We start from the raw sequence: 25,812 nt of genomic DNA on the forward strand, positions 1-25,812 counted from the left end.
TCCACTTTTACACATAAGCCAACAACCCAAGATCATCAGATATCTGAGACCAACCTCGAATGTGAAAAACAACACAAAAAACAAAGAGAAAAACAACTTCAAGATAACAGAGACAGTGCTCCAAGGGGAAATCTTTTTTAACTTTAATTAATATCCTACTTATAAAAATAATTAAAATGGTATCTTCAAAAAAATAAGAAGAGATATTACATTCATGAAATTAAAACATTATACTAAAATTAAAGAAATATTCAGAGACCAAAAATGATCATTGGGAGATTATACTAATGACATAAGATGAATTTCATGGATGTATTGAAAAATCATGTTGAGGATATCATCCAGAAAATAGAGCAAAAGACAAAGAGATGGAAACTAAGATAGAAAAACTAGGAAAATTAGAGGACCAGTCTAGGTGACCCAGTATCCAAATAATAGGAGTTCTAAGAAAGGAAGAAATCATCAATGGAATAATTCAAGAACACCTCTCAGAACTGAGTGACATGAATTTCCAGGTTGAAAGTGTGTCTAACGCTGAATGGAAGTAGAACCACACCAAGCCTGTCATCATAACACTTCAGAACACTTGGAACAGATGCTACTCAGGTTCTCAAAGGATTGAGGCACAGAATGGCTTCAGACAACAACAGATCACAGCAGATCATAGATCTGCTGTGAATAGCTAAATCCTCCTCTTGATAGTGAGAAGTGAATAGATAATGCCAATAGTAGGTCAGGATCCAATGGATTGATTCCTTCAAACTTCTGAGGGAAAACGATATTAACCCAGAATTCTATAAGCATCTGTTCTGCACATCGACTGTTGTGTAAAAAGTACTCCAAAGTTTAGTGGCTTAAAACAAGGCATTTTTATACCTCACAGTTTGGGAGGTCAGGAATTCAGGCAGAGCTTGGCTGGCCAATTCTTCCTCTCCATGTAATATTGACCATGGACACGACAGTATTCACTTAGCGCTGGGCTGGAGGGTCCAAGATGGCTTCACTCACACGAAGTGGGTGCCTGACAAGTGGTGACCAGAAGGTTGGGTTTAGCTGGATCTCTTTTCCTTTCCAGGTAGGGTTTGTTTTTTTTTAATAAACTTTAATTTTTGAGCAGTTTTAACTTTACAGAAAAAATGAGCAGAAAGTACTGAGAGTTCCCAAATAATCCCTCATCTCCTCAATTCCCCCTATTATTAACATCTCACATGAGTGTGGTAGATTTGTTATAAATGAAGAGCCAACATTGATACGTTATTCTTGACTGAAGTCTATAGTTTACATTAGGGTTTACTCTTTGTGTTGTGTATTCTATGAGTTTTGACAAACGCATAATGACATATATGCACCATTACAGTATTGTACAGATTAGTTTCACTGCCCTAAAAAGCCCCTGTACTCCACCTGTTAATACCCGCCTCCCTCCTCTTAACCCCTGGAAACCACAGATTTTTTTATTGTCTCCATGTTTTGCCTTTTCCAGAATGTCACATAGTTGGAATCACACAGTATACAGGCTTTTCAGATTGGCTTCTTTTACTTAACAATATGCACTTAAGCTTCCTCTATGTCTCTTCATGGCGTAATAGCTCACTTCCTTTTATTGCTGAATAATAGTCCTTTGTATGGGTGTACCGCGGTTTATCTATTCACCTATTGAAGGACATCTTTGTTGCTTCCACTATAGGGCCTTTTTAACATGGTGTCTCCAGAAAGATAGTCAGACTTCTTAGGTGGTGGACCAGGGCTCCAAGAGACCAAAGTTGCCAGGATTCTTAAAAGCCAGGCCAAAACCGGCATAGTGTCGCTTCCACCATATCTTTTTGGTCAAAGAAGTAACAAGACAGCCAAGATTTAAGGGTAGGGGTGTCAAAGATAATGAGGCTATTCTTAAATCTACCACACCAGTCAACAAGAGGCAAACTGATAATTCTGGAGACCTATTTCCTCTTTCCTATCGGTACTTAACAAGAAGCTGATTCATCCTGTTTGGAAAGCCTCCTTTTTAACAAAACAGTTACCTATCACTGAAATTTATTATTATTATTATTATTATTATTATATAGCAACTTATAAACACCAGAACCTGCTTTCCCTAAAAATATATAGGGTGTCCCATATGTGTCCAGTCTAGCTATGTCCTGTCTAAGACACTTTTCTATGAGACAATGAGAGTTCAGGGACCAGGTGAACACTGCTACTTCTCTACTTGAAGTTCGTCCCCAACAAGTCCTATTAACCCTTATTTGTGTTTGTATTTATGGTGCAAGCTGTGTTTCTGGGCCCGCCCTACACCTCACCAGCAATACCTCACCACCCTACACCTCACTAAGTCAAAAATAAAAACATTTTCAGATGCTAAAAATAGTAATGTTACTTCACACACATCCTTCAAACATTACGTAAAAGTACTCTCCATCAAAAATAAGAAAAATGTGGTCTTCCAGGAAGTAGGATATCTAACAAGTCAGGAAGAGGTGAAAAGGATCCCCAGGGTATGAAGAAGGAGGCTCCCAGGATATCTGCTCTGCAGCAGAGTGAGAGGGCAACAAGTCCTGATTAAGCAGGGCAAGAGGACCCAGGAGAGATTTCCACAAGGAGATGAAATTAAAAAACTGATACATCAGAGCGTATTGAAAAGAGATCAAACAACTGTAAAAAGATTTAAGGGTGAATTGATGATAAACAGTTAAGAAAATTAAACAAAGAAACAAAGGCAGCTATTAACTCCAGGGAATTGAAAGTGTTGTGAAGAGAAGAAAAAGCAATCATAGATCTGCTGTGAATAGCTAAATCCTCCTCTTGATAGTGAAAAGTGAATAGATAATGCCAAAGACTAAAAATCAAGAAGTAGCCTTGAAAGTATGTTATTTAGAGATAAGAAAGAAAATACGAAAAGACTCAGTCAAATAAGGTTGAAATTAATTGCCTCTGGGAACGGAGAAATGGGGAGGAACGGGGAGTGTGAGCTTGCTGTTTATCACTGCAAGCCTTATAGACGAAAATAGTTCAACTATTTTGTTCTGTAAGGCTCACCACTTCAAGTCTTTGCTCACATCCACCTTTTCAATAAGCCTTGTTCTGACCACTCTAATCCTAGCTCCCCTGCCTCCCTTTTTTCCATAGCATTTACTGTCTTCTAGCATGCTCCATAATTTGCCTATTCGTGATGTTTAGTGGGTTTTTTTCCCTGCCAGAATGTCAATGACACAGGGGCAGGGATCTTCGTCTTTTTCATTTACCAGTAGGACCCAGGTGCGTCGAATAGTGCCTGGAACATAGTAAGGCCCCTTAAACATTATTCAAGTAAAATGAATTTGATTTTTAAAACTATGCACATGGGTAGCTTTGATTTTAAAAAGTAAAATAAATCACTCACCTCAAAACTCTACCACAAAGCAAAAATTCCATAATTAAAATACTGTTCAGAGATCTTGGTCTTCTATTAAGGAATGTTACTAGTAGTTTCTTTTTTTTGGGGGGGGGTGTTAATTGAAGTATAGTTGATTACAGTGTTGTATTAGTTTCTTTATTACATTCTTTTCCCTTATAAGTTATTATGAAATAACTTATAAGAGAAAAGAATGTGCTATACAGTAGGTCCTTGTTGGTTATCTATTTTATATATAGTAGTGTGTACATGTTAATCCCAAACTCCTAATTTATCCCTCCCTCCCCCTTTCCCCCTTGGTAACCGCAAGTTTTTTTTCTATTATTATTAGTTTCCTCAGACTTCAGAAAGAACAATACTTACAGTGCATTCTAAGTGCCCAAACCTGAAGCACTGAGACAGTAGGCAAGCAAAATAATACAATGAGTGAGGCTTACATAACACTTAAAAATAAGTGATGATTTATGTAAGGTTGTGAGATATGAAGTTTATTATAATGAAGAGAAGATAAAATACATTTGAGGAATAATCAAATATATCTGAGTTTAATTATTATTCATTAGTTTATACCTGGTCTTGTTTCAAAATGGATTTTAGGAAGCCTATAAAAGTATAGAGAACATAACATTAAATTCCATTTAAATTAAATTAAAGTTTGGCAAAAGAAGATAGAAAATCAAAGATGGGACAAAGAGAAGCCAATAAAGTGACTTAAAATATGTGCGGTTACAGCCTGATGCTGGTTGAAAATTTGTCTCTAAAATCTGTGTCCATTAGTATTAGATTCAGCTATAAGTAACGAAGAAACTCAACGTATGGGTGGTTTAAATAAGATGACAGATGAGTTTATTTCTCTCACATGTGCAGTCCAGGTCTGATATGGGAGGTCAACTCCACTGGTCCTCAGGGATCCAGGGCCCTTCCAGCTCACGCCTCTGTTTTCTCAGTGTAGAACTTATCCCCATAGTCCAAGATGACAGCATTCCTACTGTGCAGCAGAATGGAGAAAAAGGACTAAGCAAGGGTCACTTGCCAATTGTTTCCTGAGAAACATTCCCAGAAACTGTCACTGGATACTTCTCCTTCCATCTTATTGTCCAGAATTTAGTGAAGTGGCCACTCCTAGCTGCAAGGGAAGCTGAGTAAAGCAGTCATCATTCGGGGCAGACACATGTCCTACTGAAACTTCTATTAAAATGGATGAAGGGGGAGAAATGGATCTGAAAGACAACAGGAGTGTCTGCCACAGCTTCACAGCAACCAAAACAAGAAAGGGAACATGATCAGATTCAAAATAACCGAGTTGGTAAAAATGACCAGTTGCTCAAGAGACTTACAGCAGCTCTTGGTTAAAAGGTTAGAAACGGATGACTGGAAGTCTTCATAAAAAGAAGAAAAAGTTTGATCTTATCACATCAGTGCAACCCATTTTGTAAAACTGTTTCTTATAACAACTCCTAATAATGTATTGACAGTTTAGAGAAAATGTGCCTGCAGAGATTTGATTTTCTGAGTTCATTTTTACATTTAAAAAATCATAATAAAACCATGTTTCTTTTAACTCCATCATGTGAATGTCCTGTCATTAAATATACACATATATATTTCTTTCAGAGTTAAAGAAAACTCTATTTACCTTCGTTTACGGAAAAGAAACCACTGCAATCACAGGGACTACCAGAACATTTCAAGAAATGGTATGTAGTGTTCCATTGAAACTTTCACCAATGTGCCTTTAATGATTGGTTTTATTTCATAAGTACCACAAAAGCAGAGGATTAGATAATAATGAACATAGAATAAAATGAACAGTCCCCCTTTTCAATACCATTTCCTTTTCTGAGAGAGGGGCCCTTTTAAGGCCTTTTACCCATAGCAAAAGAGAACAAGACAAGATGCCGTTAAGGTAGAGACTACGGGGGCACCTCAGTCATCCAAGAGCAAAGCTCTAGAAAGGCCAAGGTGCAGGGCGTCAAGGCTCAGGAAGCAAGACCTAAGTGAGCATTTGCAGAACAAGGGCTGAGCGAAATCAAGGTCATTGCAAAGACTCTGCCCTCCCTTATGGTGCAAAGTCTCCTACATTTCTACTGGGGTTGGAGTTTCACGAAAAATAGCTAAAAGTTTGTGGCTGAAACCCCCCAAAGCCATTTTAAAAAGGAACGTGTTTTCAGGGTATTGTCTCCATCAGCTTCCCATGTGTCCCAGACATCTGTGTCTTCTGGGCTTGTTTCTTACCTGTGTGGTTCTCACCTCCCACCTTGGACCCAGATTCAGTCCACAAGATTTTGATGTAACTCCTGATTGATTAACCATGGCGTGGCTAGTACCTAGTGAGCTCCCGAGTAAGGTTTTGTGACACATAATGCAGAGATGGCAAACACTTGGTCTGTGTGTTGCCACTCCATCTTCCCAAGTCTGGGGAAGAGATTAACTAACCCACCTCAGCACTCTTGTCTGCTCTTCTGCTTCAGCCATTCTCACAACACAGCACACCTGACAATCATCATCAACAGATTAGACTTGGCACATAAAGTTAAACCTATCTGCCATCCCTATGCCATCTCTAATCAACAGAGCATTAAGGAATTTTCCAAGCAGTACAAGTTTTATCTAAATATATGACCTACAAATAATGTATTGTTTATCATATATATTCTATGCAGAACAAATGTTCTATTCTAAGGACAACATAGTTTTTTTCTTACTAATAAAATAATAGCTGATTGTTGATCTCTTCCAAACGCTAAGAACAATTTATGTATAATATTTCACCTAATCCTTTCAACAAACTATAAAGCAAGTATTTATTATATGACATATTATATTACTTCAATTCTAAGATATCATTGATTGTATTAGCTCTGGGGAGTGTTAACGGTGGAAAAAGGAAAGGAAAATGGCAATGTACACATTGATTGCAGCGCTCAACCCAGTATCAAATTATTAAAATACGTTTCTCAGAATTGGGAATTTTTAATGATATCTACACTGTTACAGCTGAGAAAACAGAGGCATAGAGAGAACAAAGAGTCCTGTCCAGGTCACAGAATAGAAAGTTGCAGAGCTGGAATTTGTACCCAGCTTATCTCACTCCACTCAGACACCAACAACGATAATACAGTCACTGGTCTGTGATCCGAGATTGACCCACAGAAAGAAATCAACCTTGTCTCTCTGCGTATGAACATGACCAACAGTCTATTGGAAAGTTGTCCTGCAACCTGGCTAAGAATCATCATAGACACAAAGTGAATACTGACCCCTTGTTGCTCTCTCTCTTCTCCTTTAATGAGATATTCAAACAGTCCCAGTGCTGGCAAAAGCTCTCTGTCGGTGTAGACTGTAAAAACAAAGAACACAAAAACACCATGTGGAATATTATGCAGCTCTAGAAAATGAGGACTAAAAGTCCATATATTTTTATTTAGAAAGACAAAACACCGCCAAAAGAAAAATTAGCATATAAAATTGGATAGTATAATTTAATTTCTACTGTATTTTGGAAAGAAAAGAAAAAACTAGCTGTACATAAGAAAATTGGTAGAAAATACACCAAAATCATTATGTTTGATAAATTATGGGTGATGGCTTTCATTTTTTTTAATATTTCTGTTTCCCACAGATTTTGGTTTTATATAGAAATAACAACCAAAAAAAATCTAGATGGAAACTGAAGGAACAGTAAAGACCTTGCCCAAGGTCCGCAGCCAAGAGTCCATGTTAGGGTGCAGAATAAGGAATAGGATTCGGCTAGAAATGCAGGCTGGAAGCTGCGCTCTCCCCGTGTGCCTGTGACACCAGCATTTCTCTCTCACAAGACCCAGACGTGTCATCTCAATGTCACTTTGCTCCCACAATGAATGCAGCCATCTTCTGTAAAATCTAAAAGACCAAAGTAAAATTCTCTGAAAAGTACTCAGTACAATTTATAGTAGACATCTCTCCTTTTGTGGTACACTGTCTTGACAGCATTTCTTTAAAATTCAGATCGTGGAGATAAAAAAGGAGATGGGAGGATAGCCTAATCACGAAAAAACATGTATGTCAAAATTTGATTGAAATCCATGGCTTCTGTCAGACTTTTATCTAATGAATAGATGCTGGGGTGGAGTTGGGGGTGAGGAGTGTTTCTGTTCTTTTCTTTAAATTCAAAATCCTTAGAAATACAGAGAGTGTACACTTTGTCTAGTATAACTTCTTTGAAGATGCTTCTTGACTATTTTTCCAAGGATGTAATTATAAAAAAATTTTTTTTAAGTTTCTCATAGTCACTCATTATTTAATGTCCTGGCTTTATTCTCCTGCACATGTTCCTGTTTTCTGCTGCTTTCCTCACTATGGATTTTTCCTTTGATTATTATGCAGCGTGTAAACTGACTGCCAGTGCCAAATTATTTCAATTACTCCCCAAGGTTTTTATTAAATATAGAAAAAGTCGGCTTTCGATAGCCTGCATTTTTATGTCTACACTTATTTTTCAGAACCAGTGAGAGAGAAAGGAAAAAGGGAAGAAAGAGTTGAATGGAATATGAAAGTGTTTCTTAAAAATTGTGTAATAAGAATTAAAGAAACAGCTCCTATTTTCCTCTTGAGGTTTATGTACAAGATCTCAAAAATTTCTATAGATAGCTCTCCCATGAACCATTGCCAGTGATTATAAGGTACTTTAAAATGTAAACTGTTGAAGTCATTTTAATTTGGGTACTAATTCTCTGGCATAGAGGGTTAAGCGTAGGAAGTTTCTTGCTAAGCCTTCTTTACAATCATCAAAGGAGATGGGTTGCAGCAGCCCTTACAGCTCCCAACATGCCAACACGGCTCGGGTGGGGAGCAGAAGGGAGTGCGGTGAAGGGGGAAAGGGTCAAAACACCAGGGGGTTGGCTGGGTCCTCACAGAATATCACCTCACTTCTCAGAGATACAAGGTGAAGCCCAGAGAACAGAGAGCAGAGGTCTTCCCCTCCTTGTTACTTCATAAAGTCTTTTTTCTTTGTGTATAAAATAGCAGACTGGTTTTGAATTTAGGCCCTGGAATTGTTCTGTGACTTGGACAAATTGTTAAATTTCTCTGGTCCGTTTCTTCATCTATAAAATGGGGATCATGGTTGGATGAGCACAAATGCCCAAGGCGACGCCAGGATCTCATTCTTTGTTGCCATTGCAACAAGCCAGCTCCAATGGGATTCTTCACACCACCCTCCTGGGGGAAAGGCTGCACCCAAACTCAGCGGAATGATGGGGTTCAGGGGACAAGCCCAGCCTTGTAAGTTTGTCCTTTCCCCAATAAAACCAATTCTTTAAACTATGTCACATGACACGAAGGAATTCATCACAGAACCCAGATGGGTCTCCCTTTGCAAAGTGGCGGTGATAGCAGTCCATACTTGAACTTCACTGGGCCGTGGTAAGGTTGAATGGGGAAATACAGTGCTTCCTGATCTTCCATCTTTGTTGCTAACTTCCACCACCTGTCCTGTTATTTACTCAGCATTTTAAAACAATCAGTCACTTTTTCAATATAAATTTTTGTTTAAAGAAGCAAGTAGATTTGAAAAATCAAAAATAAATTTAAAAAACACATGTCCATGTTGGGAATGCCTTTGGCTCCCAGAGTTCAAGGGCAGAAAGAGGGACATCTAGCATTGAGTTTCCTGGCCCCTGGGAACAGTAGCTAGCAGGAAGGTAATGGGGATAGGGGAGGGGCTGCCAGCCCCATCGGGAGAATCTGGCAGAAAGAAAGGGGCTTCCTCTGGGAGGAAGAAGCTGGGCTAAGGATAGGAGTGGGCAGTGATGGAAACTGGTAGCTGGCAGATCTAAGATTGACAGAGGGGATCTGGGGCGAAGGCTAGAGGAGAAATGAGGGGACTGCAGAGGGAGCCCTGGGGAATGGGAGGCAAGTGCAGCCTGGGGAGCAGGCTCGGTGCTCCCCTAGAGAGGCTGGAGGAGACAATGGGCAAGGGCAGGGTTAAGGCGACGGTGTGAGAACTGAGGGTGGGGCAGTGAAAGACTCCTGCTGATGGGTGAGGCAAGAGGTGGAAGCTGTGGGTGGAAGGGGCTGGAGAACAAGCCTTGGCTGCTTGAGCTGGAAGCTCTAGAACATGTTGGAAGGGGCAGAAGCAGATGAGGGGTGTCATCTTCTACCCAGCAATGATCACCCCTCAGAGACTAGTGCTTCAGGCGTGGACGCCAGTCAATATTCAGCTGGGGAGGCCAACACAGCAAACATGGACCCCAAAAGCACCTGCTATACCCGTGCTGCACATTCCAATCTTTGGGACCTCATCAAAGGTCTTGGGCCTTAGGCCTCGTGCTCAGAGAGGACTCAATAAGTATTAGTTGTTTTTTTTTTTTTTGCGGTACGCGGGCCTCTCACTGTTGTGGCCTCTCCTGTTGCGGAGCACAGGCTCCGGACGCGCAGGCTCAGCGGCCATGGCTCACGGGCCCAGCCGCTCCGTGGCATGTGGGATCTTCCCGGACCGGGGCACGAACCCGTGTCCCCTGCATCGGCAGGCGGACTCTCAACCAGTGCGCCACCAGTGAAGCCCAGTATTAGCTTTTATTCAGCCCTCACATAAGCCCTTTGTCCCTGCCTCTGTTGTTGCATTTCTTCGCCTGTAGCTGAGCCATTTGCTTTAAGTCTGGCTTCCCAGTCTGACGGTGAGGACAAGCTGCATGGGAAACAAATTTGTACTCCCAGCCCTGAGCTGAGCTTCTGCTGCACATAGTAGGGACTTGTCAAACTGACACGCTTTTTTTTAAACTAAATAACTCTCAGGAGTTACATTTAACCTTTGAAGAGAAGAAAAGCACACACAGTAATCTTTTGCCAACCTGAATACCTCCATGGTGGGCAAAAACCATGAGTGACAAGATTATGCTTCATCTAAAATAAAGGGTAGAAGAAAAGCAAATGTTAACATGATATTCAATATCAATATGCATTTTAAAGTAAAGAAAAGTTCGTAAGGCATCTACTTCTAAAATAAACAAAACTCATCTGCTTATGAAACAAGCAAATCCCAGCCCTGAGCCTCCATGGCCACACAGCCTGCAGAGGAGAGCACTCTGATGGTCTTAGAGGCTGCACCACGGATCTCTTTACAGTTTGCAAGCAGGACTTTACTGGCTTGAAACAGAATGTCTTTTTCACCTGCAGCCTTCCTCATTTTATTTTTGCAAGTTTAGCAAAACCTTGGTGTCAACACCTGTTTGGGGTTGTTTTGTTTTCAGAAAGTCAAAAGTGCCGAAGAACATGTCTTCTTGGAGGGGCCCATCCATACAGTGAGAGGTCGCCCCTCTCTGTGCACCCATGGGCTCACCCACTTAGTGGGAGAGTGGGGAGTAAGGGACTAACTGCAAGTATATAGATATGAAAAAGGGAGAATTTTAACACTTGCCAAAGTGCATGTGTTTGCAGCCTCACCTACCCAGCCTCACCCCAATCCCTTTGCCACAAACCAAATTCAGTCTTGAACTTCTTAAATTGTCTACCCACCCTCCATCCCCCACACCCCCCAAAAAACAACTTCATCTTGCTGGTTCCCTTGTTTAGCCTTTGGTTAAACCATCTGAAGAATGGGAGAGAATCTGACAGACCAGGAGAAACTAGAAAAAAAGGGGCAAAATTCAGGCAGCCTGTGGAATTCATACTCAGACCATCTACAGGATAAAGTCTCAGGAAGTCTAAGTGGGTGGGGTGAAGAGAAGGGAAAGTTGGGCAGCGAAGGGGTGAGGGAAGAGTTTCTAAGGCAAATGGAGGAGGAGGCCTTGGAGCAGAATCAGAGTGAGGGGAGGGGATGGCAGAGGAGAGGGGGTTTCTACATGATGCGGGACATCACATCGTGTCCATGACAACTGTGAGTCCAGCTCAGGGCTCCTTCTCATGACTCTTGGACTGTTTCTCCTACACATCGCTGCTCTGGGATGAATCATATGAGATTCACATGTGAATCACGTGAGCAAAGAAAACAACCTTATTCATATTCCACACGATAATGCGACTCTCTCCTGTTGCTCTGCAGTGAAAAATCAGGAGAGGCGAGCTCCAGATTCATGAGAATGATCCTTCATGCCTTCATTAATTCTACAGTTATTTTTGAGCACCAGTCGCTGTAATAGACACAGAGGATAAAAAGACTAAACGTTAATGCAAGCCTAGACCGTGTTCAGGTTCTGACCCCTCAATGGCTGGTTCTATAACCTCAGTGAGTCCCTTCCCCATTCTGAGCCTCAGTTTCCCTGAAATAAAGGGCTTAAACAGGATAATCAACGTCCATCCAAGCTCTATGATTCTGAAATCCTAAATCAGAGTGTCTTAGACTAGCAATCCTCAGACTCACTCCATGTTTAAGTTTTTGGTTTTTTTAATGTGGTTTATTGCCGATGTTTAATAATCAAGAGATTTTACATAAAAATCCAATTTCCTATTTCTCTTAGAAAATCAGCAGTTCTGGTAAACAGCCATGCTCCTGCCTGACAACAATGGGTTGGCACTGAGTAGTGGCCTCCCCTTCAGGTGGATCATGGGCTGTGTGTTTGGCCGAGGTTCCCACTCTGTTCCATTCACACGTGGACTTAGCTACCTGGCCCCTGTGGCCATTTGAGAGTTCAACCCCGTCCCAAGTCTAATGGTCAGCTATTCAAGGGAAAGTGAACTAGGACTTTGATGCACAACAGGTCAGAGGGTGCGAAAGTGAGGAATAGCTCTTGAGAGTTGACCAGGCCCTGGGCGTCCAGCAGAGGGACAGAAGCTGCCGCTGGGAAGTGTTCTAACAAGACTAGACACGGGGGAGAAATCCATCCTGCTCTTAAGCCTGACTGAGAGGATTTTGATTCCTCAACAAGCACAAGAACTGTCGAAGGAGCTTGTCCTGGGCACAGAGACACCACTCTTCAGGCCTTACTCCAAGCCAGAAGGAACAGGTTGATGTCCTTCCAGTCTCCAGGCAGCTAATCGTGTTTCTCTCAGAAATGCTGCAAAGGACCGTTGGTCAGGGCACAGCCCTCTATGGTATCTGTTAGCAGGATGGGCAGATTCAGCTGGAGTGTTGTTTGAAGTGGCTACTGTTATTATTACTTTTATAGACTTTAGCTAATACTAAGTACTGCTTAATTAGTTCAGATTGCTTTAACCAAGTACCACAGTGGGTAATTTATAAATGGAAATTTATTTCCCACAGGTCTGGAGGCTCAGGGTACCTGCATGGGCAGGTTCTGATGAGAGCCTTCTTCCAGGTTGCAAACTGCTGACTTCTCGTTGCATCCCCTGGCGACATGGCAGAAGGAGAGTGAGCCAGCTCTCTGGCTTCTTAGAACGGCATTTTTTCTTATAAGGGCACATATTCACGATCTAATCACCTCTCAAAAGCCCCACCTCCAAATACCATCACAATGGGGATTAGATTTCAATGTATGAATTTTGGAGAGAAACAAATATTCAGATATTCAAATATTCATAGAAAGTACGTTCTCTAAACCAGACATTATGCTAAGTACTTTACATACTCGATCCCCATTTAAACCCCACAGCAAAGTTAAGTAACTTGCCCAAGGTCCATTAGCTTGGTAGAGTTTAAACTCGTGTCCGTCTCCTACCAGATACACCAGAGCATGTCTGTCCCTGCTCCCCACCATGCCATACTGTCCCCCTTTTGGATTCTAGCTGCTAAAACTACTATCTTGCTGTCTAGGACAGCCAGTACCTGCCCTGGAGGCAGGTGAATGTCAGAATTAGATACCTTGATCCAGCATTCTGTGTCAGCCTTCTTTATCAAAAGTGGTCCTCTCAGAAAGGGATAGAGGCAAGGAAAAAGTAAAAGAAGGATGAAGAGAAAAACTGCAAATGAGTATTAATCCAGGCTTAGCTGAATTCAATTATACATACAAGGGCTTATTATTTTTATACACCCTCCCACCCCGTAAGATCTCTGTACTGGAAGAAAAAATGTTTTGTACTTTAAACTAACTGAGCAACTGCTACTGTATTCTTGCCTCTATTCAGTCATAACCTGAATTAAATCATGAAGAAACATAAGACAAACCCAAATTGAAGATATTCTATAAAATAATTGGCCATGGGCTTCCCTGGTGGCGCACTGGTTGAGAGTCTGCCTGCCAATGCAGGGGACGGGTTCGTGCCCCGGTCCGGGAAGATCCCACATGCCGCGGAGCGGCTGAGCCCGTGAGCCATGGCCGCTGAGCCTGCGCGTCCGGAGCCTGTGCTCTGCAATGGGAGAGGTCACAACAGTGAGAGGCCTGCGTACCACAAAAATAATAATAATAATAATTGGCCAGTACCCTTCAAAAGTGTCATGGTCATGAGAGACAAAGAAGGACTAAGGAATCAGCCCAGATTAAACGAGGCTAAACAGACACGAAACTACACACATGTGATCCTGAATTGGATCCTGGCCCTGGTCATTAATGGGGCAATAGTGAAATATGAATGAGGTCTTTAGTGTAGACAACGTATTGTACCAATGTGAATTTCCTGATTTTGATCACTGCACTATGATTATGAAAGATTCACATTTAAGGAATCTGGATGAAAGGGTATGTGCAAATCCTTTGTTCTATTTTTGCAACTTTTTGTAAATTATTTTGAGTTTTGGAAATTATTTCAACTTTTTGGAAATCATTTCAAAATGAAAATATTAAGACAATATTTTCTAAAGGCACGGAGCATTAGAAGAAGCAAAGAAGTCACCTTTGCCAAACAGAAATAGGCCTTCAGTAATTATTTAATGAACCCAACCACTGGGTAGAATATTTGGTCTCAACCCAAGATGTTGACAGGACATAACAGAAATTACTTATAACAAAACAACTAGGACATTTCTGTTTGCGAGCCATGATCCAGTGTGGTTACAACAACAAAGAAAGACTTTAATACCGATATTTGAGATGCTTGATCTAAAAGGAAAATGCTTACAGGGCTACAGGCATCAAAACTTGTTATCTCTCTCAAAGACCAAAAGTATCTCCAAGGTACAATGTTTAATTATAATAGAAACTTTTGAAAGAGAAACATTTCAGTGTGACACATTTTATACAGAGGGACACATTTTCCTCCTTTTATTAGAGGACATCATTCCAATTTTTAATACTTTCTGGAATTCCAAAGAATCATTAAAGCATGGAGACATTCTGATTCCAATGGGACTATTTCTTAGGACTTATTTATGCAGCCCTTCCTGGCTTCTGCTTGTTCCATGCAACTCATCCAAGTAGGAGCAAGGCATCTGACAATGATTATAATATGAAGAGTGCGTGCTTTCTATTCTTCTGTTAGATCAAGATTTTCATCCTGTACCTCTTGAATCAGCACACCTGCAGAGGGCAAATTCAGAAGCAAATATCTTACACTTTTGTATGTAATTGTCAATGGCAAGGGCTCCTGAAGTCCTAAGGGGTCTCCTTTCAATCGATCCCTTTTGTTTAGGACTTGAGATAAAGGACATCATAGGGAAAGCTCACTGCTACTTGTGTGGATAGCTTAAAGGAACTTGCCGGGGTTTTGTCAGTTTCAAAGCATCTTGGGAGGTGCCTTTTACCTCTGGTCTTCTCTTTTACTTCCCTTCCTCTCATTTTCCATTTGATTTTGCCCCACCACTCCCTCTCTTTCCTCTCCAATATTGCAATAGCTCCTAGAAACAGAAAGGTGAACAAGACAAAGTCCCTGCCTTTAAGGAGATCATAAGTAAACAGAAAAGAGAGACAAAGAAGGAAAAAATTATGGTTCTTGTAAAATAAATAGAGGTAGGTTGAGGTCTCTGGAGATGAGAGACACAACTCTGCCTGGAGAAGGAGTGGAAAACTTCAGAGAAGATACATTTGAGCAGAGAGCCTTGCAGAAAAAAATAGCAATCCAAAAACCATGGGGAGATGGTGACTCAGTGCATTGATGCTGCAAGGGCAAAATATCTTTAGGGAAGAGCGAGAGAGAAGTTCAGCATGGCTGAAGGCTACTTGTGAAATTATGTCAAGTTTTGAGACCAGGAGGTAGATTAGAGCCGCTTTGGGAAGACTGTTATATTCTTTTAAAAATATATGTTTGGGGAAATCATTTATCTAGTTTGTCACAGAAATTCAGAACCACGCTTGCGAATTTGAAAGCATTTTTGGTAGTAGAAACACCATCAGAAATTGTCACCACAAACAGTTATTAAGTACCTACTATTTTGAGCTGAAGGTCAGTGTATTAGTCTGAATATTTCTGCTTATTGCAAGCAAAGATTTTTAGAGAAAACAAGGAATTTAAATTTCTCATGGCTGATTTTTTAACTGGATTATACAAATCGCACTCTTCAAAATGCTTCCTAAATTTATAAGCAAAATCTGCATTATTTAAAATCTAATTAGAGTTAAATGGCAGTATTAGATTGATTTTAGGTCAATGTGTGACGCCACATTTTTCATTAACTATTTATACTCTCTATAATGCATTTGGTTCCTGGTTCCGGGTATAATGGAGTAAGCAGACTCCACCCTGCCTGTCCCACGGAATGCAGCTATAAAACCTGGACAGAAGATATGGAAAAGGTATTGGAGGAGGTATTGGAGGACGCTGGAAAGAAGATAGTAGCCGACTGAAGAAGCAAACCAGAATGAGGAGTACAGCCAAACCAGCAGTTGACATTTTGTTGTCCTCTGATATCTCCCAAGCTAGACTCAATGCTGCCCCAAACCCTGAAGTGGACAGTGGCATGGAGAGATGGCATCAGAAGAAACCCTCTAGTTCTCACTCTAGAAGTGGGAAAGGGGTCTCTTTGCAGTGACAGGGCAGCAGTGAGGAGGTGTCTAGAATTCTGGGTGGGGGGACAGTCCCTCCAGTTAGAAGAGCTGTGCTCCCAGGAGGGTGGAGCAGATACCCTATTGCTTATTTTCTCACTCTGTCCTCTCATCTCTAGTTAATTTGTGAGACGTGCACAGGAGAGTGGGGGAAAGAAAGTTGGGGCTTAAGGACCAAAGAGGGGAGCCCAAGGAACTAGAAAGGACCGAGGAGCTCCTAGAGAGGGAGGAGCTTGGGAAAGCAACCCCAGAAAGTTGTGTGTGAACTCCTGGGCTTCCTCTTGAGCTGCACATGCACAGATCTGATCCTTAATTGCATACCAAAGACTCTGAGACCTCAACTTGGACGTAGACCACTGCCCAGGTCCCAGAATGGCCACTCAGTGGCACAGACAGGAGACAAATCAGAATAACACTACAGAGGGTTTGAGAGTGGAACTGACATCGAAACCATAACCTCCCAGAAGGCTAGTTAGAACTTGCCACCTGAACCTAACTGGGTGGATTGCCTAATAAGACAAAAGTATAAGGCTCAGAGTCTTATAATATCCAAGATGCCCAGGATAGAATCCAAAATTACTCAGCATATAAGGAACCAGAAAAATCTCAACTCACATGGGAAAAGAAAACTAACAGATGTCAGATGTTGGAACTATCTGACAAAAAATTTTATAGCAGTGGGTGCAAAATGCCCCTCGAAGTCCTTTTTACGGGTTCTCATATAAGAGCTAGATCTTGTAATTCACATAGTCTCATCTAAGAACTGAAATACTCTGTTTCCGTCATTACTAATGTGTAGTAATTGGTACCTGAAATGGGTTACTAGCTGAGATGCTGATTGCTAGCTGTTAGACCTTGAGCAAGCCTCTTTCCCTCTCTGGGCCTCATCTGTAAAGTGGGCTACCTGATCACATGCTCTCAAAGGTCCCACCTAGCACTGATGCGCCAAGGCTTTGCACTCGACGTCTACGGAGTGCCAAGAGGCAGAGTTATAAGGCCAGTGACGCTGAAGCCTGAGGGCCCCTCACTTGCCTGGTAACCATATGGATTTGTAAAATTTACCAACTTGAGATATTTAACCACAATTGATTAAGACTTGTGTCTCTTTGCACTCTGGCTTCTCTTTGTGTCAGGTCTCATTTTTGTGTTTTGTGTTCTTTTCCTTAAAGAGGGTCCTCCAAATTATATAATCTTCAGAACGCAAAACCTGGATCTGCCCCTGTCCTATTCAGAGAATTATAACAAAGATGGCATTAAACTAGAGATTTGTTTCTGAGTCGTGTCTAGAAAGCATCCAATATTTTATTGGGAATTAGTTGCCAAGTTCTTCTCTTAGGACTTCAAGAGAAGAAGCACCTACTTTTCTTTCAGTGCTCAGCTTAATACCACTTCTTCAGGGCTTCTCAGAATCCCTAACACTTGATGTTCATTACTTACGAATAACTCTAAGCCTCACAAAAACAGGGACCATATCTTTTCTATTGACTGATGTGTCCCCAGCATCTATTACAATGCCTGACACATAGTAAGTACTCCATAAATGTTGCTGAATGAATGAATTAAGTTAAGAAGACCTATTATACTTATACTTAAATACACTCCATGAAGAAGTTGAGACTGAGCTCTTACTCTGGGCCAGGCACAAAACCAAAAAATTCCAGGCTTATTTAGAAGACCGTTAAGAGTGTCTTACCAGTTGATTCAAATGTCCAGAATATGAAGCACTTGTTGCTGTGGTCAACACTGATCCAGCAGTGGGAATGTAAGCTGAAATTTACTCATGAAAGACAACCAGTGTTGAGATTATGGGAAACGCTTCTTTACTTGCAATGCACTATGCCTTATTTAAAAGGGACTGAATGAGCCAGAGTTCAGACTTTTGTGGCCAATAAGGACCCTATTCTTTTCTTAATTGGGGACAGGTAGATTCTCCATTGTACCTCCTTGACAAATAAATTAAGTGTCCCTATTTCAGAGTCAAAACTTTTCCATTTCTCTGAACTATTATTGTAGAGACCAGGTATGGACCTCTTCAGGGTAGCACCAGCTCTTCAAATGCTCACCTTGTTTTGCGTCATCCCACAGGCTAGAAGCTGTCTTTCTCTCCTGCTTACATCTTCCTGTTCCAACTACTTTATTAAGTATTTGCTGTAATAGTAGCAGCAGCCGCAACAAAATCGTCAGCTGAGAGGAAGTCTATGCACAGGAGGAGACAGAAAAGAGCGCTTGGGAGGGAGAGAGACAGCAAATGATGGGGCTGGTGAAGGGATAGCAGAACAACAGGAAAGGGGGACTAAGAAGAGAAAGTGACATGGGAATTACATAAACTCACTACATAATCTCATAAAACTGACATTTCCAAAAGGAAATGGAAATCGTGGAAGGTGCCACAACTCTGGAGCAATGACGATTCTGGGCTCCTGTTATAAACACCCACCAGAAAAAATACACATTTGGGTTAGGAAGAGCGGGCACTTCCTCTCTCCTTGGGTGGACGTTTGTGATTGCTACTTTCAAGTCCACCGCAAGCCGTTGCCATTGGCCTGCCGTCTTTGCCCTGAGCATCAGAGGGATGTAGGGATGTGGGTCCAGAGAGGGGCTGCCCATGTGGCATGCCATGACAGGTTTTCATTTCCATCTTCCTCAAGCTCTGTGGGTGCTCCACACACCTCACATTCCCAGTTGTACTCTGGGTAATGAGGAAAATGATTGGCCTGACCTGGTCCTTTCATTTTTTTTCCCACTCATGGCTTGAGCTTTCATTAGTTTTCAGTTCTCATTAAGAGAAAAATCAAAGAGTGAGAATTAAACACCTCCTGATTTATTAGTTTACTGAAAATGGGAAGATGAGAGTCCTGGGACTGGCACTGGATGAAGGGCCCGGACGATGAGACGAGTGAGCCGCCGTAGGATCCCGATGGCTGTCCTCCTTCTCTTCCCTCTTGGGAGCAAGAGGGAGCCATCTCACACCCAGAAATCCTTTGAGTCTCTATGTTTATGACTCGGTGTTGTGAAATCTGGCACCGTCTCTGAGCCGAGATAATAGACTCAAATCACATTGAGTTTTCTGGGTTTGGTTGCCTTAAACCTTTCACCAGCGCTCGGTTATAGGTCTAACCCCACAGATGCTAATCCTCAGGTATAGAGGCTGTGTCCAACTCATCTGCTAATTCCCTACTATGTGCAAGGCACATGGCAAGTGCTCAACAAATGAATGGAGAGGGTGAATGAATGCATGCATGCTGAGATAAAATGAATGCCCTTAAATTGTATGTCTGTGTGCATGTTTAATACTACCCCGCCTCACTACAAAAAGGAAACAAAGACAGTATGATGATTCCTAAACAAAAATTAACCATAGCATTACCATAGGGTCCAACAATTTCAGTTACCTAAAAAGTAGGGACTCAAACAGATACTTGCACACCAATGTTCATAGCAGCATATTCACGATAGAAAAATGTAGAAACAACCCAAATGCCCGTCAGCAGATGAATGGATAAACAAAATGTGGTACGTACATACAATGGAATATTATTCAGTCTTTAAAAGGAAGGAAATTCTGACACATGCTGGAAATGGATGCACTTTAAAAACATTATGCTAGGGCTTCCCTGGTGACGCAGTGGTTGAGAGTGCACCTGCCGGTGCAGGCGATGCGGGTTCGTGCCCCGGTCCGGGAGGATCCCACATGCCGCGGAGCAGCTGGGCCCGTGAGCCATGGCCGCTGAGCCTGCGCGTCCGCAGCCTGTGCTCCGCAACGGGAGAGGCCACAACAGTGAGAGGCCTGCGTACCGCAGACAAACAAACGAACAAAAAAACATTATGCTAAATGAAAGAAACCAGACTCAAAAAGGCGAATATGGTATGATTCCACCTATATGAGGTACCCAGAATAGTTACATTTATACCAACAGAAAGTAGAATGGTGCTATCAGAGGCTGTGGGAGGGGTATTCTCTAATGGATACAGGGCTTCAGTTTGGGATGACAGAAAAATTCTGGAGATGGGTAGTGGTGATGTTTGCACAACAATATGAATGTATTGATACTTAACGCCACTGAATCGCACACTCAAAATGGGTTAAAATGGTTACGTTTATGTGTTGTATATTTTACCACAATAAGAGAGGAAATAAAGCGATATTCATTTATCATACTGACATTCCTGAATCAGCCAAGAGAACATTAGTGCTGCCCATACAGCTTGCATCTAGCTGTATGTGGAAAAGGAGGCAGTCCCTGCATGGTCACACGGTTTTGAGGGGCCATGGGCCAGCACGCTCCTCATGGGTGTGCACTGCCCTTTTTCCCATGTGGATCTGCAGGAATCTGGCCTTCCCCACAAGCTTCCAAAGCTGGAAGTTACAGGAAAATCTTCATTGCCCCTTGAATTGTACCACCCATCTGAGGATTACTCACTAATTGCTGCAGACTATCTTCCAAGGGACAAAGAAACACTAAACCTATGTGGGTTCACCCTTTCTAGGCACCCGGTCTAGATAAGCACTGTCACACAAGGAACCAGAGCTCAGCCTCACAGAAAGGACTGAGTTTGAATTGCAGCTCTCTGAATGATTAGTTGTGTGGCTGTGGGCAAGTCACTTTAAGTGAGCTTCAGTTTCCTCATCTATAAAATGGGAATACTACTATGCCTACCTCGTATAGTGGTTGTTAAGGTCTAAATGAACTAATAATATAAGTGCTTAACAGAGTGTCTATAATAAAATGAGTATTCAATAAATATAATTTTCATATAGGAGATGCATGACAGGTGGTAACAAGGGTGGGGGAAGGATGGTTATGCATGTCACTACAGGAGCTGAAATATTTCAAGTCTACAATCTAAACCTTGCACAGGCCAGCCAGTCAGGAGGAGCCTCAGGAGTGAGCAGGAATCCTGGCAGGCAATAAAATGGGGATTTCTAGGGAGATGGGCGGTTCTCAAATAATCCTTTTTATGGTACCTCTCATCCCTCAACTCATTCCTTAATCTTTGGGTAGTTTCTGTCTTTGCTGATAGATTTATACCTTTTTCTCACATGTACTAGAAAGTGTACCCATTCATGCTTAGGAAATATCTCAAAACCTGTGAAACTAAAAATTTTAGGATTATGTTAATTATAATGCCAAGCAAACAGAAGACCCATTAAGGAGAGTTGCAGGATGAAGTCATTCCCATCAGCATGATGGTTTGGATGAACTTTGAGTGTACAGTGATGCTTCTTCCATGATTTCAGTCAATCAATCAAACTCTCATACTGGGGACTTCCCTGGTGGCGCAGTGGTTGAGAGTCCGCCTGCCAATGCAGGAGACACGGGTTCGTGCCCCGGTCCGGGAAGATCCCACATGCCGCGGAGCGGCTGGGCCCGTGAACCATGGCCGCTGAGCCTGCGCGTCCGGAGCCTGTGCTCCGCAACGGGAGAGGCCACAACAGTGAGAGGCCCGCGTACTGCAAAAAAAAAGAAAAAGAAAAAAAAAAAAAAACTCTCATACTGATTATGCTGAATTGAAGTTACTAACTTTAATTATTTTCTTAATTTTAAGGTGCATCTTCCCAAAGCCTGGAGAGATTTATAGAAAGGTAAGTGGAAGAGGGAGGGATACAAGAAGTTGTTTTTAAGTTAAGTTTCTATTTTGAAAAATGAATAAAAACTCTCTGTTGTTACCCAGTAACCACTTATACTGAGCATCTATACCTTGTTAGTCACTTTCCATACACTGGGAAGTTGTCACTTCTTGGGCCAGTGACCATAGGAAGTGATTAATTTACATGTGTCCATAAAAATGCATACAAAGTGGGTAAAACTTAGGTCTGGCCAAAGTATTGCTTCTTAATCCTTGAACAAGAAAACAATTTTGTGCTTGTATTGGACTTAAAATTCAGAAGCAAGGCCTTGGGCGTCCAGAATAGAAACCTTGATAAACCCTTGATTTTTCAAAGTTGACCACAGGTCCACAGCTGTAATAATGTCCTACACGTCTGGACACAAGTAACTCAGATAACTCACCTGTGTTTATTCGTGACAACTTCTGTGAAACATACTGTAAAGATAGTAGTGTGTCCTCCTATGGGAGACTTCAATCTGCTCTTTTAGTTCTATGCATTTATGGGGTCTTTTCCTAATGGATAAGTGGGTTAACATTTATAGAGAAGAAGAGGGAAATGGGAATGAAAGAAAAATAGCAAAATGTTACCAAGAAGATGGTCATACAAAGATTCACAGCTAGGCTTCCAAGCGTTTGACATTCAGATTCCATCTATGGTTTCCCAGTTTGTCTAGGAACCAGCTGTTGGACCAACCAGCCATTGTCATATACGCCATGATTGGAAATGATGTCTGCAATGGGTGAGTTACTGAGAAAGGTTTGGAAAATTCTTTGACTCCGAGTTTCCCTGTCCTCTCAACTCGATCCACTCCATTACAGTAGCCTGCTGTGGAACTGAATTTCCCTATCTTAGCAAGTCCTAGACACATGTGAAATCAACAGAACCAAGCTGCAAAGCAGAAAGACTTGAAGAATATCTGACCCATTAATTCTTTGCTCTGATTCATAACAAAGGAGTGTGTCATGATCAACTCTTGAGTTATACCGCAAGAAATATGTTAGTGCTAATCAAAAATCCAAGATTGAGAATCATGGCTTTTTAAATAAAATAAGGCAAAATCACAGCTATCTCATAAGAACAGCTTCCTCACTCATATTCTGATTCACTTACCCACGTGGTCAAGACAGCATAGACCTGGAACTTTGCAGAGAAACTGCACATAATTCACAGCCAATCCTATTTATGCCCGTGGCCCATCGTAAGAAAGTAGTTTTGCTAAACTGCTAATATCAGTAGTGATTTCAAAATGTTGAATGCCTTCAGTCCCCCACAACATTTTGGAAGGCTTCTCGAAGTCTGTGCCTACCCCTGAGAATATGCCGCACATGTGAATGCCATCTGTCCTGTGATCATGGCCAAAAAGAAAAAAAAAAAAGATAGGTGAGATCAGCTCTAAAACAACTCCCCAGTCGCCACCCACCCATCATGTTAGTAAAATAGAAAAGCAAAGCCAAGAGAGGTGACACGACTTGCCCAATTAATCGACTGATGGCAGAGCTGGACTCCAACCCAAGAGGTGTTAGAAGCGGGCCACCCTGTTCACTGCCCACCTTTTGCCTTCTCGTACTTCACTCACCAAGTTTCTGAGCCTGTGCTAAAAACATGGTTCCGTATTATGAACATGTGTTTGCCCTCATGGATACCTCCATGAGAGCTCCAGAGCTCTTATGGTGAAGGAGGTGTAGGCCTAAACGGTGAAGTGAGTTCAGGGCAGGAGATACCACACTGCCATCCAGAGACACTGATATGCCCTGCCTTGGCAGCCCCTAGACTGGTTTACCGCTGTCCGCAGAACCCCAAGTCTGCCAAGACCACATGCTGAGGACCCAAGGTATCTCTGTAATGACCCACCTGGAACTCTGCAGTAAATAGCAAACACCCCCAAAACCTTCCATAAGCCAAGAGCCACACCAGTCTCTATATCAGGTCATCCCCAGAGCAACCCTAAGAAGCAAATGTGATTGTCCCATTTTACAAATGAGGAAATTGGGGTTCAGCAAGGTTAGGTGAGGAACTTGCTTCTGCTGTTATCGAGCAGTAAAGCTGAGAGCCCATCCGGGTTCTCTGACTAAATTCTGTACTCTTTCTACAGTCCACACTTGCCTTATTTGCTTTCTTTTATGAATTCACTTTTAAACGTACGTATTGACCACCTATGAAATGCCAAGCTGTGTGCCTGGCTCTGGGATATGATGGCAAAGAGGCCACCGTCCCTAACTTCAAGGAGCTTACGGAAGGAGAAGCAATGAGCTTCAACCCCCAGTCCCATCACAAAACAGAACAAACCTATGGTCAGGTCAGCCAGTGCCCCTCCAACCTCTGGATCCTGTCCCGCTGGAGGGGACAGAGAACAAGCTGGTTATACTGCGTAAAAAACACCTGCAGAAAGAGTCTTTTAGTCCAAGAGCCCAAAATCCCTGAAACTGCACTTTTTCAGCAGAAGCTGTACACGCAGGGGCCCCTCCAGCCCAGTCCTGCTCTTCGTTTTCCAAGGAGCCGAAGGGCAGGCAGACATCAGTCAGAGACCCATGCCAGCCTCTCTGCCCTCCGGGGATCCGGGCAGAGAAGCAGCAAGCATTTGGGTGAAAGGATGGAGTTGGCAGTGTGGGATGTCCCCGCAGTGCCCACTTTGCAACGTCCTGTGGAGGGGTTAGAAAAATAAAGACAGATGGCAAGTATACCTCCCCATCTGCCAGAATGTCGAGGTGGAGGAGATTACCCCAAATGAGCAAAGTGATTTCATAAAAGCCCAAGCCAGCAACGAATTGCGTAAGTCCATCCTGAAAAAACTTTTAGGGTATTTGCTTGACTTTTCTCTTTTTTTATTACAACGATGCTCGCTTTTACTAGAATAATGCAGCTATGTGCTTCTTTCTCAATTCTCTAAACAAACGTAGATAATAAATACTTGTTAAATGAATGAAGGTCATGATTGCAAGATAGCTTTTAGCGTCAGGAATTCAAGAAGAGAGGTGAAATAGACAAACCTAGCTTTCTTGTTGTACCTCTACTCAATTTGGCCTAAGCTAACCCAACTTCTTTGCGCGTTTCCTATCATTGCCTTCAAAAGCTATAGAGTGTGAGTGATACCGAAGGAGAAGAATTCCTGGAAATAGGGCAAGTATGAGTGAGCTACAGCAGCGGAGGCTTGGGTAGCAAGGGCAGCAATGAGAAATGGGAATGGCCTCAAGTCATAAAGGGCGATGACAAACCTTCCCCAATATCCGATTACAACATCCCTGAAAAAAACATTGTAATTACTGGAAATGTATAAAAAAAAAATAGAAGCATCTAACACTAGCCACAGAAATGGACATGGTTCCATTTTTTATAGTGGACCTAGACATTATAAATTGAACATTTTTCACCTAATGGAGAGAGCCAGAGCTGCCCTACAGAGGTTGTCTGTGTCGCCAGCTCCCAAGTGTTTTTCAGCAATGCCGATGTTTCAGTTGTCACCTAGGGCAGCTGGTCAGCACTGCATTAAGAGGAAGCAGTCAAGATGCTGATAGATCACAGACTCCAAGGAGTTGAACTGCCAGGAAACAATCCATTCTATCCAGTCAAGGGTAGAAAACCAGCAGAGAAGGGAATGGATAGAACTCTGCTGCTCAGAGGAGTCTTCTCTCCCAGCCTCCTCAGTGAAGGTGTGGGTAGCCAAGGGAAGAATGAGCTTCTCTACCAGCCAGCATGTTCCAGGCCATATCCTCTTTTAGGGGACCCAGGATCTCTATGCATCGGGTAATGTGGGCTCATTGAGACCCCACCCCATTCCCAGTCTATGTCAAGATGCCTCCTCATGGAGGTTGGGTGGGAGGTCAATAATGTGATTACAACTGGGGGGCCTGAAACCAAGGGCTACCTCTATTACCTGGATGCTTCAAAAATACGAAAGCGAGCTGTGAGTGAAATCTGAGCACTCAACCACAGCAGGTCTCTAGGCTTTCACTCTGGTTCTGGGCAACGTTTTCTGCAGAGGCTGTTTACCTTCCTCCTTGAGAGGGGGGCACCCCTGCCATCAG

At 42.2% G+C, this 25,812-nt stretch overlaps 1 protein-coding gene across 4 annotated transcripts in view; it reads left to right on the forward strand.

Moving 5' to 3' along the window:
• AOAH (acyloxyacyl hydrolase) overlaps positions 1-25,812 on the forward strand; it is a 170,600-nt gene that overhangs the window by 111,912 nt on the left and 32,876 nt on the right. For all 4 annotated transcript variants that reach the window (XM_027102178.1, XM_027102177.1, XM_027102176.1 and 1 more), the window contains exons 14-16: positions 5,006-5,088; positions 21,727-21,763; positions 22,455-22,529. In XM_027102178.1, coding sequence (XP_026957979.1) covers positions 5,006-5,088; positions 21,727-21,763; positions 22,455-22,529 — 195 coding nt within the window. The remainder of the gene's footprint in view (positions 1-5,005; positions 5,089-21,726; positions 21,764-22,454; positions 22,530-25,812) is intronic.

Source organism: Aethalodelphis obliquidens, unplaced genomic scaffold, assembly GCF_003676395.1.
Source record: "Aethalodelphis obliquidens isolate GAN/ISIS:26980383/991018 unplaced genomic scaffold, ASM367639v1 scaffold5, whole genome shotgun sequence".
Taxonomy (NCBI): domain Eukaryota; kingdom Metazoa; phylum Chordata; class Mammalia; order Artiodactyla; family Delphinidae; genus Aethalodelphis; species Aethalodelphis obliquidens.